The 15877-nt window shown below is 59.5% G+C and overlaps 1 protein-coding gene across 1 annotated transcript in view; it reads right to left on the bottom strand.

The window, feature by feature from the left end:
- The window catches only part of LOC144951220 (uncharacterized), an 84107-nt gene that overhangs the window by 11842 nt on the left and 56388 nt on the right, over window positions 1–15877 (bottom strand). Inside the window, exon 5 of the mRNA XM_078881369.1 lies at window positions 6594–6713. Coding sequence (XP_078737495.1) covers window positions 6594–6713 — 120 coding nt within the window. The remainder of the gene's footprint in view (window positions 1–6593; window positions 6714–15877) is intronic.

Genomic DNA, 15877 nt, shown 5'->3' with positions numbered 1-15877 from the left:
CGAACCGCGTGGTGACGCTGATTCTAAATGCGAAGGGAAACACCCGGAGGACCCGGAGAAAACTCCACGCGACCACGGGGAGAGAGCGAAACACGCAAACTCCAAATATACAACGGGCATCAGGGCCAGGATCGAACCAATGACTTCCTGTGGACCAGGCGAGGCAGTTAACATCTCCTAGCCACCGTGGCGCCCTAAGAGTGTCACCCCTGATCCCTCGTGTACCGTTCGGGCCTTCATAGGCGCTGCTGCTACTCACTAAAAGCACTTGCCCCAACCGTTTAGTTAAGGCTATACGGGGGATCTTTGTGAGTGTGCAGAGTTTGTAGGTCCTACCCCTGTTCTGCGTACTGAATCACACACTCACACACGAATGCTCACAGACACACAGGGTAAAGATGCCCCGTGTAAGCGTACATAATGTTTGGGGAAAGTGCTGTTAGCGAGCACCTATTAAGGCCGGCACGGCACGCGATGGGATATAGTGGTCAGCACCACGGTGGGTCACGGTTAGACCCCCAATACTGACAGTCACACAAACAGTTCCAGATAGGCCTGGAACTGTTTCAAATATCACTCGCCAATGATGTCATCGCCTTGGCCGAGATCGAATCCAGGGGGAGAGGGGGGCTGGGCTCGTAGCGTGGTGTGAGAACCGCAGTGCCACCACTCCCCGCAGTGAATACACAAAGATAAAGATCCCCCGTATAGACTTCACAGACTGTTTGGGCAAGTGCTGTTAGCGAGCAGCACCTGTGACGGCCGGCATGGCATACGAGGGGGTGGGTGGCCAGCACCACGCCCGGCCGCCTTTGTCTCCGCAGTGGCGATGTTGAGGCTGAGTCGACTTAGGGGAGGCCCAGAACCGGTTCATAGAATCGTCGCTGACCCTGAGCAGGAATCGAACTCGGGTCGCCGGGTTCAGCTGCAAACGATGATACAATTCTCATTTGCAACCTTCATCAGCGAGCTGAGACCAGGCCACTGTGGGTTTGAATGGGGTCCGGATGGACACCCACCACCAGAGTGGAAGAATGGCTGATGCATCTTACAGATGACAAGCTGATAGTGAGTGGGCAGATCAGTTCCACAGTAGGTCCTGGTGTCAAGGACATGGGCATGCAGCCGCTGTTCCGTCACTATAAAGTCCAGCAGATGTTCTTGCTTGGACCCGGCGTGCATCCAATGATGTTGTGTGGATGCGCCGATGCCGAAACAGCATGTTGGTAGTTACAAGCCCATGGGCTGCACAGAAGTCTAGCAGCCTCCTGCCGTTGTTATTGAGCTGATGTGGCCCATGCCTTCCAATCACTCCTGGCCAGGTGCTAGCCTCATGACCAACTCGGGCATTGAAGTCACCCAACAAGATGACTGTCCCGAGGGGCTACTTTAGCTAGTACCTATGACAGGAGGTCATAGAAGGCATCTGACTCATCGGCCTTGCCTGCATCCCTCCACTCATGTTCATCTTTGGTGGGGGCGTAAGCACCACCACCATTCCACGCCTCCTGTTGATGGGGAGGTGAGCCCAAAGTAGCCCGGGGCTTACAGCTTACCACACCTCACCGCCACGCTCCCAGGCCACTTCCATTCTTTTGTTCAGAAGACGAGCCACTCCCTGTCGTTTGGCAGTATCCTGCCCCGAGTAGAGGACTGTCAACCCCTCAAGGTGATTGGAGCCAGAGCCAGTCCACTGCACCTCCTGAATATCGCAGATCCAGGCGGTACCGAGTGGCAGCCTCTCCTCCGCAGTGAGCGTTCAAACATTCCACGTGGCCACTCGCAGTGGCTTTTCGCCCTTTCTGGAGGAGCCCCGAGGGTGCGGGTTCAATCTCACGGCTCTGCCAAATGGAGTTTGGCCAGGAGACGTCATAGGCGCCTGTCCTGACCTCATAGTATCTCCTGCACAAGCTTAATTCGACATTTTTTGTCCGCAGTTTTGTGGAAATGAAATTGAAGGTGGAGTGGGTGACTGGCCCCTCGCACCCCGTCCAGAGACCACGTGGGCCGCTGCGGTGGCTACAAGCGCCATGGGGAAGGGGAGAAGAGGGGCGGGGGCGGGGGGAGAGCAGCCGATTGGAATCGGCCTTCCCATCCATGGCACTGCTCACTCACATCCACCATGGCGTTACCGTTGCCGGCACCACCGAGGAGGTACGGGGGTTGTTTTTTTGCCGGAGCGACCTGGTTACAGACAGACAGACAGACACGCGCGCACCCTCGTGACCGCACCACAGCTGTGCGTTCCCACAGTTCGCACAGCCGAGCGCGCTCCGCAAAGTCCGCGTCTCTCGCCTTCTCGGTGGGGGGGGGGGGGGGTTTGGCAACCGTTCAGAACTTTTCCTGCAGCTCCCTGAGAATTCTCCACTGTGGAGCGTTAAGGGCCCCTTTGTGCCACCACACGGGGAGTGGGAAGGCTGGGGGGGGGCTGTGGGGGGAGGCAGTGGGGGGGGGGGGGTGGGTCTGCTGCCATCGCCAGAATCATCATCAGCGCAATGAGCAGGATCAGTGGCATCGTCACCGGAGGTGGTGGCAGCGTCGTTATCGCCATGGGCAGCAGCGTCGTCATCAGAATCACCGGGAGCAGCATCACGGGTGACGATCGGCGCCGTCGCTTCTACGCGTGGCCACGACATTCGTTTGGCGATGTGGGTCAAGGTGGTGGAGGGCTTTCACCACAAATAGTGTTGGGGGGGGGGGGGTGGGCTGATCGTGACCGAGGTGGGGGAGGGTGCTACCCCAAGAATCAAACTTCCCTCCATCGTCCGTGTGTTCGTCCCTGGCTCACGTTCAGAGAATTTCCTGCGCCTCAGTGACAAATCCCCCCCTGGGCAGCCCTCTGTGTGTTACTGGCTCCCCACTGGGCAGCCCTCTGAGGCTCCCCTCTGAGGCTCCCCTCTGAGGCTCCCTTCTGAGGCTCCCCTCTGAGGCTCCCCTCGGAGGCTCCCCTCGGAGGCTCCCCTCTGTGTGTGGCCGGCTCCCTCTGAGGCTCCCCTCCGCTGGGGCTGGCTCCCATCGGCATTGCGATGTGGCGACTATAACAATGATCATAAACTATGCCTCGAGTTTCACACAGACACCCACAGACTCACACAGAGACCTACAGACTCACACAGAGACCTACAGACTCACACAGAGACCCACAGACTCACACACAGAGACCCACAGACTCACACACAGAGACCCACAGACTCACACACAGAGACCCACAGACTCACACACAGAGACCCACAGACTCACACAGAGACCCACAGACTCACACAGAGACCCACAGACACACACAGAGATCCAGACTCACACAGAGACCCACAGACTCACACACAGAGACCCACAGACTCACACAGAGACCCACAGACTCACACACAGAGACCCACAAACTCACACAGAGACCCACAGACTCACACACAGAGACCCACAGACACACACAGAGACCCAGACTCACACAGAGACCCACAGACTCACACAGAGACCCACACAGAGACCCACAAACACACACAGAGATCCAGACTCACACAGAGACCCACAGACTCACACACAGAGACCCGCAGACTCACACACAGAGACCCGCAGACTCACACACAGAGACCCGCAGACTCACACAGAGACCCGCAGACTCACACAGAGACCCGCAGACTCACACAGAGACACGCAGACTCACACACAGAGACCCGCAGACTCACACAGAGACCCACAGACTCAAACACAGAGACCCACAGACTCAAACACAGAGACCCACAGACTCACACACAGAGACCCACAGACACACACAGAGACCCAGACTCACACAGAGACCCACAGACTCACACAGAGACCCACAGACTCAAACACAGAGACCCACAGACTCAAACACAGAGACCCACAGACTCAAACACAGAGACCCACAGACTCAAACACAGAGACCCACAGACTCAAACACAGAGACCCACAGACTCACACAGAGACCCACAGACTCACACACAGAGACCCACAGACTCACACACAGAGACCCACAGACTCACACACAGAGACCCACAGACTCACACACAGAGACCCACAGACTCACACACAGAGACCCACAGACTCACACACAGAGACCCACAGACTCACACACAGAGACCCACAGACTCACACACAGAGACCCACAGACTCACACACAGAGACCCACAGACTCACACACAGAGACCCACAGACTCACACACGAGACCCACAGACTCACACACGAGACCCACAGACTCACACACAGAGACCCACAGACTCACACACAGAGACCCACAGACTCACACACAGAGACCCACAGACTCACACACAGAGACCCACAGACTCACACACAGAGACCCACAGACTCACACACAGAGACCCACAGACTCACACACAGAGACCCACAGACTCACACACAGAGACCCACAGACTCACACACAGAGACCCACAGACTCACACACAGAGACCCACAGACTCACACACAGAGACCCACAGACTCACACACAGAGACCCACAGACTCACACACAGAGACCCCATGAAGTGACTGCGGTGTTTGTGTCTGCACGAGACGACGTGAACGTGGCGAGGGAGACGCGTCTTGCTGTGGCTGTGGCCGTGGCCGTGCCCACTCCGTCTCCTGCCGTACGACTCCTGCAGCCTGACCGAGCGAGCCCTGCCCCCCCCCAGCCCTCCCCCACCTGGGCACGTGGGAGTGGTGCTGATGCCCCCCCCCAGCCCCCCCCCCCCACCTGGGCACGTGGGGGCGGTGCTGATGCCCCCCCCCCCCAAGCCCCCCCCCACCTGGGCACGTCGGAGTGGTGCTGATGCCCCCCCCCAAGCCCCCCCCCCAAGCCCCCCCCCCACCTGGGCACGTGGGAGTGGTGCTGATGCCCCCCCCCCAGCCCCCCCCCACCTGGGCACGTGGGGGCGGTGCTGATGCCCCCCCCCAAGCCCCCCCCCACCTGGGCACGTGGGAGTGGTGCTGATGCCCCCCCCCAAGCCCCCCCCCCCCCAAGCCCCCCCCCCCACCTGGGCACGTGGGAGTGGTGCTGATGCCCCCCCCCAAGCCCCCCCCCACCTGGGCACGTGGGGGCGGTGCTGATGCCCCCCCCCCCCAAGCCCCCCCCCACCTGGGCACGTGGGAGTGGTGCTGATGCCCCCCCCCCCCAAGCCCCCCCCCACCTGGGCACGTGGGAGTGGTGCTGATGCCCCCCCCAAGCCCCCCCCCACCTGGGCACGTGGGAGTGGTGCTGATGCCCCCCCCCCCAGCCCCCCCCCACCTGGGCACGTGGGAGTGGTGCTGATGCCCCCCCCCCAAGCCCCCCCCCCCACCTGAGCACGTGGGAGTGGTGCTGATGCCCCCCCCAAGCCCCCCCCCCCCCACCTGGGCACGTGGGAGTGGTGCTGATGCCCCCCCCCCCAAGCCCCCCCCCACCTGGGCACGTGGGAGTGGTGCTGATGCCCCCCCCCAAGCCCCCCCCCCACCTGGGCACGTGGGAGTGGTGCTGATGCCCCCCCCCCAAGCCCCCCCCCACCTGGGCACGTGGGGGCGGTGCTGATGCCCTCCCCCAAGCCCCCCCCCCACCTGGGCACGTGGGAGTGGTGCTGATGCCCCCCCCCCAAGCCCCCCCCCCCACCTGGGCACGTGGGAGTGGTGCTGATGCCCCCCCCCCCAAGCCCCCCCCCCACCTGGGCACGTGGGAGTGGTGCTGATGCCCCCCCCCCCAAGCCCCCCCCCACCTGGGCACGTGGGAGTGGTGCTGATGCCCCCCCTCCCAAGCCCCCCCCCACCTGGGCACGTGGGAGCGGTGCTGATGCCCCCCCCCCCAAGCCCCCCCCCCCCACCTGGGCACGTGGGGGCGGTGCTGATGGGGGTCTGTGGCAGCGCCGCGGAGCCAGAACCCAGATCGATCACGGGGGGAGCGCTCCCCGTGACAGCAGCTCAAACTCGCTCGCACGTGCCGCGCCTGCAGCTCGTGCAGCTCGCTCCCCAGGGCACCACCGGGTGGCAGGGGGGGGGGGGTTGTGTGTTCCTTGTCTGTGTGTGCGTGTTCCGTGTGTGTGTGTGTTCCATGTGTGTGTGCTGCGTGTTAATTGTGTGTGTGTTCTGTGTGTGTGTGATGTATGTTCCCCGTGTGTGTGATGTGTGCTCCACTTGTGTGTGTATGTTCCGTGTGTGTGTGCTGCGTGTTAATTGTGTGTGTTCCGTGTGTGTGTTGTGTGTTCAGTGTGTGTGTGTGTGTTCCGTGTGTGTGCTGTGTTCCCCGTGTGTGTGTGTGTTCCGTGTGTGTCTGTGTGTGTGTTGTGTGTTCCCCGTGTGTGCTGTGTGTTCCCCGTGTGTGTGTTCCGTGCATGTTTGTGTGTATGCTGTATGTTCCCCGTGTGTGTGTGTGTGTGTTCCGTGTGTGTGCTGTGTGTTCCCCGTGTGTGTGCTGTGTTCCCCGTGTGTGTGCTGTGTTCCGTGTGTGTCTGTGTGTGTGTGTTGTGCGTTCCCCGTGTGTGTGTTCCGTGTGTGTGCTGTGTGTTCCCGGTGTGTGTGTGTGTGTTCCGTGCATGTCCGTGTGTATGCTGCATGTTCCCCGTGTGTGTGCTGTGTGCTCCCCGTGTGTTTCCTTGTGCGTCGGTGTGGCCGGACCTGTGTTGGTGTGGCCGGCCCCCTCTCGCGACCCCTCGCCCCGCACCCGTCGCTGCGTAGGCACTGCCTGGCAGCCGCACTCACGTCCCCCTCGACAAACACCAGCTGCTGCAGGGAGCCCTGCGGTGCGGCACACATCACCACCATCACCAACATCACCAACATCATCATCATCACCATCATCACTAACATCATCACCATCATCACTACCATCATCACCATCACCACCATCATCATCATCACTACCGCCATCACTAACATCATCATCACCATCACCACCATCACTATCATCATCATCACTAACATCATCATCATCACCATCATCACTACCATCATCACCACCATCACTAACATCATCACCACCATCACTAACATCATCACCATCACTACCATCATCACTAACATCATCATCACCATCATCACCATCACTAATATCACCATCACCATCACTAACATCATCATCACCATCACTACCATCATCATCACCATCACTAACATCACCATCACTAACATCACCATCACTAACATCATCATCACCATCACTACCATCATCACTACCATCATCATCACCACCATCACCACCATCACTAACATCATCATCACCATCATCATCACCATCACTAGCCATTATCATCACCATCACTAACATCATCATCACCATCACTACCATCATCACTACCATCATCATCACCATCACTACCATCACTACCATCATCACCACCATCACTAACATCATCATCATCATCACCATCACTAACATCATCACCACCATCACTACCATCATCATCACCATCACTAACATCATCACTGCCATCATCATCACCATCACTACCATCATCATCACCATCACTACCATCATCATCACCATCACTACCATCATCATCACCATCACTACCATCATCATCATCATCACTACCGTCATCATCACCATCATCACCATCATCACCACCATCATCGCCATCATCACCACCACCGCAATCACCATCACCAGCCGTGATCAATCCACTGCTGGATTCAAGGCCCCCCCTCTCTCTCTCCCCCGCCATCAGCAGCCGCCACCGGCTGAGCGCACGCCACGAGCTCGGGGTTGTCGCCACATCTCCCCGGCGAGTGCCGCTCCCACTGGCACGGGTTGCGCACGTGCGGTGCGAAAAAAATCCCAAGTACGTGCAGCGTGCAGAACCACACTTTGCTCACATCACTGTGTGACAGAATCACATTGTCCCTGCGTAGTAAGTGTTGTTATCACAATTGCTTATGCCTCGAAAGTACAGACAACGTCGATGATTCCCCACAAACTTTGCTTTTGATGCAGTTCCCTCACTCTGTGACTCTCTAATACAGTGACTCTTCACGGGGGATGGAGGGGGGGGTCACGTGGTGCAGGTCCCTCACTCTGTGACTCTCTAGGCCAGTGACTATTATTCTTCTTCTTAACCTGGCGTGCACGCCACCCCCTGGGGGAGGAGGGATGCGACACCCGTGCCAGATTTATTTGGAAGGTAAATCATTAAGCATGGGCACGCTAAGTAACAATTTACTTTGTTTCATCAAACCCTTTGTGTTCATTAACGTTCTACATTTGTTTACGATTGAGAACCAGAGGGCTGCAAGGCTGCAGTGAAGGTCACAACACCACTGATCGACTCTCTCTCTCCCTGGGGTTGAACATTTACCAAATCAATATGACGGCGTCATCATCATCAACATCATATCAGACCAAGTGGATCAGCGCTAGAGCAGCCGATAGGCCGCGAGTTCACATCCTGGCTTGTAGGGCGATTGACTCAAGCCCATCATCCCACCGGGGGCCGATAAAACGCGGACCGCTTTGGTGGGAGAATTCAACAGCAGTCGTCCTACGGAGAGACATAGCACACCCCCGCCCGCCATAGGAACGTGGAATTGCCATCTACTGTGGCTCTGCGCGGCTGTTAAACGGACGACGGAGGCGCGATGCTTCCAATGCTCACGTGAGCAGCAGGCGATCATAAAACAGCACACAGGGCAGAGAATCTGCTGGGAGATGGGGGGGGGTAGCGAGGGCGGTGGTGGTGGCGGTGGGTAGCTCGTGTTTGTACAACACCCTGTTGCCACATTCACGCCCGCCGAGAAGTATTCCACGACTCGTCATCCTCCGATCAATCGTCTGCCAGGCGCGCTCCCAGCCCTGGAGCTGCGTAGGGGGTGGGAGGGTAGGGGGGGGGCTAAGCCCCCCCCAGGCCCCCTTCTATAGGCTCAGGGCACCCCGCTTCTGTGCGGGATGATTGAGAACGATCTCAGCGTGGCCGCTCGCGCCTGAGGCACAAGACCCTGTAGCCTCTCACGGCCCATCGGGGCAAGTGCCCTTGGGTGCGGGTAGCACTCGTGAAGGCCGACACGGCAACACGTAGCGCCCGCCTTTGTCTCCCCACCAGGTGGTCATTTGAGGCTCAGTGGACCTAGGGGAGGTAGTGGACCGGTTCAAGATTATCGTCGCTGGGGTTGGTGGCCGTGAGCAGGAAGCCACCACTCCCCACACAAAGACAAAGATGCCCCGTATAGCCTTAACAGACTGTAGGGGCAAGTGATAGCGAGCACCTATGAAGGCCGGAACGGTACACGAGGGGGTGGGTGACCAGCACCACGCCCGACCGCCTTTGTCTCCCCCGGTTGCGATGTTTACACACCACACCGAGTACTCATTTGAGGCTGAGTCGACCTAGTGGAGGCCTAGGACCGGTTCAAGTAATCGTCACTGATGTTGGCCGTGAGCGGGAATCGAACCCGGGTCGCCAGGTTCGTAGTGCGCTAACCACTACACTTCCGCTCCCCAGTGACACACACAGTGACACACACAGTGACACAACAACAACCGCCATTCGCCACTAAGTGGCAGTGACGTCACCACGACGCTTGTGCCAGGCTATGTGCACCTTGAGGCCACGGGAAGTGTCGAACGCCCGCTGGCAGGAGGTCACAGGGCAGACCGAGGTGCCACGGGTCGACTGACTGAGATGACCGAGATGACTGGCTGATGCACCACCTGTGCCCCCTACTGTGCCAACTTGCTGTGCTTTAGCCACCCGGCGCTTCGCTCGTTGTTGTGAGCGTCGCTCCTCCGCCCTCCATTGTTGTTGGAGGGCGACTGCCTCCAACTGCCCAGTAGCGTCCTTCACGAGCCTCCTCCACAGAGGCCGGTCTTGACACCGCTGGTACCAGTCATCGGCAAGTCCACTCAGCTCCACATTCTCCTGTACCACATCACTCCATCTCTTCTCTAGCCCGTGCCGCGCCCGTTTAGCCCCCTCGATCCGGCCGAACAAAAGCTGTTTAGGCATGCGGTGGGGCTAGGCATGCGGGCTACATGACCCAGCCAACGCAGCCTTGCCAGCCGGAGGAGCTCACCGATGGGACTTTGCCCAGATCTTTCAAGGATTTGTGAGCTCCTCACACAATCCAGCCTGGTTAAACCCAGGATGGATCGTAGGCAGGCCAGAATAAATGTTTCTAACTGGCGAAGATGTTCCATTAGGGGGTACACGTTTCCCAAGCGTAGAGAAGGGAGGGAATGACTGGCCGAGAAGACCCGAAGCTTCGTGCGGAGCGTCAGACCAGGCAGCTTCCACACAGCGTTACGCAGCTGATGAAAAGATAATGCCGCTCGACTGATTCAGAGTGAGACCTCTGCTGTTAAGCCGGAGCCGGTCATGAGCACACTGCCCAGGTATGGGAAACTCTCCACTCTCTCTCCACTAAACCACGACCACAGTGACACACACATAGTGACACACACAGGTATGATCATCACCGCACCATCTATTCATTGATCGGGATGGTCATCACCGCACCATCTATTCATCCCCCCCACCCCCTACCAACAGTTACAACATTCACCAAAGTACAAGCGAGTCGTTGGAGTTTAAGGACGTATTTGACGGCGTTGCAATGAAGGGCCATTGCCCGAAACGTCGCCTATTGCATTTAGTCGACGGCGATTAACAAACTCCAAACGATGTCCACAGCGCACGCCAGCGCGAACCACGGATGGACCCCCCCCCCCCCCCCCCCCTGACTCGAGAGGGATGTCGATGCCCCGCGCGAGTCCCCGGTACTTACGAGGCAGACGGCGGCCCACAGCGCGCGCCGAGTCCACATGGCGACACGCGACTCTCACGCAGCCGCAGCCAATGCCGCAGCAGCAGCAGGAGCAGCCTCGCGGAGCGCTCCCACGAGACGCCGCCTCCAACGCCGCCTCGCGTGTCACCTCGCAGAGTCGCGGCGACTTCCAACGTCAAGTCCCACCACCACCACCAACTCACACCACCACCACCATCAACTCCCACCACCACCACCAACTCACACCACCACCACCACCGTCAACTCCCACCACCACCACCACCAACTCACACCACCACCACCGTCAAGTCCCACCACCACCAACACCACAGTCGTCAGGTTCCACCACCACCAACTCCCACCACCACCAGCGTCAGGTCCCACCACCACCAACTCCCACCACCACCGTCGTCAGGTCCCACGACCACCACCACCACCGTCGTCACGTCGTGTGCCCCCGAGCGAGCGCTGAGCGCGGCTGGCGGCTGGCGCGAGGGGCGAACCGATACACAGACGCGCGCGTGGCCACAGAGGTGGACGTGCGTGTGTGTGTGCGCGTGTGTGTGTATGTACGTGTGCGCGTGTGTGTGTGTACGTGTGCGCGTGTGTGTATGTACGTGTGCGCGTGCGCGCGCGTATGCGCGTGCCCGCGCGTGTGTACGTGTGTGTGCGTGTGTATGTACGTGACTTCACACCACCCCACCGAACAATCGGTGATTTTAACGGCAGGCAGTGCGGAGAGACAGACGCACACGTGAGCAGATGTGCAAGTGCGCGTGTGTCTGTCTGTGTGTGTGTGTGTCTGTGTGTGTGTGTCTGTGTGTGTGTGTCTGTGTGTGTGAGCCTGCGACACTCACACCTCCACGCACAGACACACACACAGGCTCACACACGGGCACGCACAGACACACACACACAAGCACGCACAGACACACACACAGGCACGCACACACACGGGCACGCGCCTCACGCACGGCTCACACAGGCGACGCTGCGAGCACGAAGAGGTATGGGGGGTGGGGGGGTACAAAAGCGACGTCTCAAAGACAAAGGTCCCTCCCCCCGCCGCGTGTAGCCTGATCAAGCTGTCGGGGCAAGTGCGGTGAGCGAGTAGCGAGCAGCAGCAGCGCCTACGAAGGCCGGCACGGCACACGAGGGGGTGGGTGGCCAGTACCGCGCCAAGCCGCCTTTCAAATACACACACACACGTGTACATGATCACACACACACACACACGTGTACATGATCACACACACACACACGTGTACATGATCACACACACACACGTGTACATGATCACACACACACACACACGTGTACATGATCACACGCACACACACACGTGTACATGATCACACACACACACACACGTGTACATGATCACACACACACACACACACACGTGTACATGATCACACACACACACACACGTGTACATGATCACACGCACACACACACGTGTACATGATCACACGCACACACACACACGTGTACATGATCACACACACACACACACGTGTACATGATCACACGCACACACACACGTGTACATGATCACACACACACACACACACACGTGTACATGATCACACGCACACACACACACGTGTACATGATCACACACACACACACACACGTGTACATGATCACACACACACACACACACGTGTACATGATCACACACACACACACACGTGTACATGATCACACACACACGTGTACATGATCACACACACACACGTGTACATGATCACACACACACGCGCACATCATCACACACACACACACGTGTACATGAACACACGTGTACATGATCACACGCACACACACACACACGCGCACATCATCACACACACACGTGTACATGATCACACGCACACACACACACGCGCACATCATCACACACACACGTGTACATGATCACACGCACACACACACACGCGCACATCATCACACACACACGTGTACATGATCACACGCACACACACACACGCGCACATCATCACACACACACACGTGTACATGATCACACGCACACACACACACGTGTACATGATCACACGCACACACACACACGCGCACATCATCACACACACACACGTGTACATGATCACACGCACACACACACACACGCGCACATCATCACACACACACACACGTGTACATGATCACACACACACGCACGTGCACATGATCACACACACACACACGCGCACATCATCACACACACACACACGTGTACATGATCACACACACACACACGCGCACATCATCACACACACACACACGTGTACATGATCACACACACACGCACGTGCACATGATCACACGTGCGCAGGCACGCGATCACGTGACCATGTTCACCTTTCGAACAAAAACACCTGAAAAGCGCCCTCCGCTTTCAGACATCACACCCCCCCCCACACCCCCCCCCCCACGGCCTCCACCCCCTCCCTACCCCCAGCCCCCCCCAGCAGCCATCCTGACTCACCACAACACGTGGCCCCCTCCCCAGGTCCCTCCACCCCCCCCACCAAATGTGTTTTGAGTGAACAGATCAGCGTGGGCACGGTGAGCGATGGGGGGGGGGTATTTTACATCACAGCCAATGGAGGTGGGGGGTGGGGGTGGGGGTGTGGGTGGGGGTCAATCTCACTGCGTAAATCTTGAGCGTGGCGAGCGGCCGAGGGGGGTGTGGGGGTGTTGGGGGGGTGGGGGGTGTTGGGGGTGGGGGGTGTTGGGGGGGGGTGGGGGGGTGTTGGGGGGTGTGGGGGGTGTTGGGGGGGGGGTGGGGGGTGTTGGGGGGGGTGTGGAGGTGTTGGGGGGTGTGGGGGATGTTGGGGGGGGGTGTGTGGGGGGGGGTGGTGGGGGGGGTGTGGGGGGGGTGTGGGGGGGGGATGTTGGGGGGGGGATGTTGGGGGGGGGAGGTTGGGGGGGGTGGGGGGGGGGGGGGGTGTGGGGGGGGGTGTTGGGGGGGGGTGTGGGGGGGTGTGGGGGGGTGTGGGGGGGGGTGTGGGGGGGGGTGTTGGGGGGGGGTGTGGGGGGGGGTGTGGGGGGGTGTGGGGGGGGGTGTGGGGGGGGGTGTGGGGGGGGTGTGGGGGGGGGTGTGGGGGGGGTGTGGGGGGGGTGTGGGGGGGGGTGTGGGGGGGGTGTGGGGGGGGTGGTGTGGGGGGGGGTGTGGGGGGGGTGTGGGGGGGTGTGGGGGGGGTGTGGGGGGGGTGGGGGGGGGGTGTGGGGGGGGGTGTGGGGGGGGTGTGGGGGGGGGGGGTGGGGGGGGGGTGTGGGGGGGGTGTGGGGTGGGGGTGTGGGGGGGTGTGGGGGGGGGGTGTGGGGGGTGTGGGGGGGTGTGGGGGGGGTGTGGGGGGGTGTGGGGGGGGTGTGGGGGGGGTGTGGGGGGTGTGGGGGGGGTGTGGGGGGGGTGGGGGGGGTGTGGGGGGGGTGGGGGGGGGGTGTGGGGGGGGGTGGGGGGGGGTGTGGGGGGGGGGTGGGGGGGGGTTGTGGGGGGTGGGGGGGGGGTGTGGGGGGGTGTTGGGGGGGGGTGTGGGGAGTGTTGGGGGGGGGGGGGGGGGAGTGGTGGTGGTGCAGTGGTGGTGGTGCAGGTAGTGGTGTTGGTGGTGGTGGTGTTTGGTGATTGGTGGTGGTGGTGGTGCAGTGGTGGTGCTTAGTGGTGGTGTTTGGTGGTGGTGGTGTTTGGTGGTGGTGGTGTTTGGTGGTGGTGTTTGGTGATTGGTGGTGGGTGGTGGTACAGTGGTGGTGCTTGGTGGTGGTGTTTGGTGGTGGCCCACGTGCGTCCCAGCGAGAAGGGACCTGATTTCGATTCCCGACGGTGGCGTCTCTCTGCGCGCTGTTTGCTGTCGCCGTTCCAGCGAGTGGAGGGAAGTGAGCGGATAGCGAACAGCCACACGAGCCCGAGTTCGATACCAGATCACGGCCATCACCGGTGATGATATAATCTGCACCAGTCCTGGGCCTCCCCCAGGTCGACTCAACCTCAAAAGAGTTCCCGGTGCGACGTCTACATATCGACACCTGGGGAGACAAAGGCGGCCGAGCGTGGTGCTGGCCACCCACACCCTCGGTGTACCCTCCTGGTTCAGGCTAGACGGGGGATCTTTGTCTTTGCTCGCGCTGATCCATCAGTCGGCACTCGGGGTGGGATGACGGCGTGCCAGCGATTACTTTTCGGAGGTTCGCGGTTCGTATCGGACAGGCCGCCCTGGTTATCACTGCGGTGTGTGTCAAGCGTTATGATGATGATGATGCTCCCACGACCTCCACGCGACGTCTGTGTCACTCGCAGTGGACGTGAAAGACCCCCACCGCCAGGTGAGGCGATGCAGGGTGTCCGTCGTGTTCGTGTGGGAGCGTGCAGGGGTTGTGTGTGTTCTCTCCCCCCGCTCTGCGTGAGTTCCCTCTGGGTTCTCTGTTTCCTCTGACAGCTAAACAACAAACAACCGCACGTCCAATGTCACTGGCATCGTAACATTGGCCAAGGAAGTTGCGTTCTGAGAGAGGAGATGGATACCACAACACGCCATTGGTCCCTCCCGTCCCTTAGACACACACAGAGGGGGGGTCTCTAACTCACAGAGGGGGGTCTCTTAGTCACAGAGGGGGTCTCTTATACACAAGAGGGCGTCTCTTAGTCACACACAGAGGGGGTCTACACAGTGGGGGTCTCTAAGCCACCGTTACACTTGTAGTTGGTGCTCTGAGTGTCTGGACACACAGAGGAGCTGTTTGCCTGCGCTCCCTCCCCTCTGCACCTATCCCCGTCAGCAGCAGCGGCATCAGTGCTGCTAATGCTACCGCTGCTGCTGCTAATGCTGCTGCTGCTGCCGCTTGATGGATGTGCCAGAGACCTGAGCCACTGGCCCCGTTCTCGGCGAGTCTTTGATGAGCCCCGTCCCCCCGGGAGCTGTACCGCGCTCCTTCTGATGTCAAAACGAGAAGAGAACAAATCCCCCCCCCCTTCCACTCTCTTTTTTTTACGATCAGTGGAAACAAGAAGATGCTCGGTGTAGTCGGCACTTTGCTTCGTTCATCATTTCGTAATTTTTTTTTTAACTTTGCTTTATGTAAACCCCCACCTCTCGCTCACTCTCTCGCTCACTTTCTCGGTCTCTCACTCTGTCTCTCTCTCGTGTCTCACTCTGTGTCTCTTGGTCTCACTCTCTCTCTGTCTC

The sequence above is a fragment of the Lampetra fluviatilis genome, chromosome 61 (assembly GCF_964198595.1).
Source record: "Lampetra fluviatilis chromosome 61, kcLamFluv1.1, whole genome shotgun sequence".
NCBI classification, from domain to species: domain Eukaryota; kingdom Metazoa; phylum Chordata; class Hyperoartia; order Petromyzontiformes; family Petromyzontidae; genus Lampetra; species Lampetra fluviatilis.
This window is presented reverse-complemented; position numbering and strand designations above follow the sequence as displayed.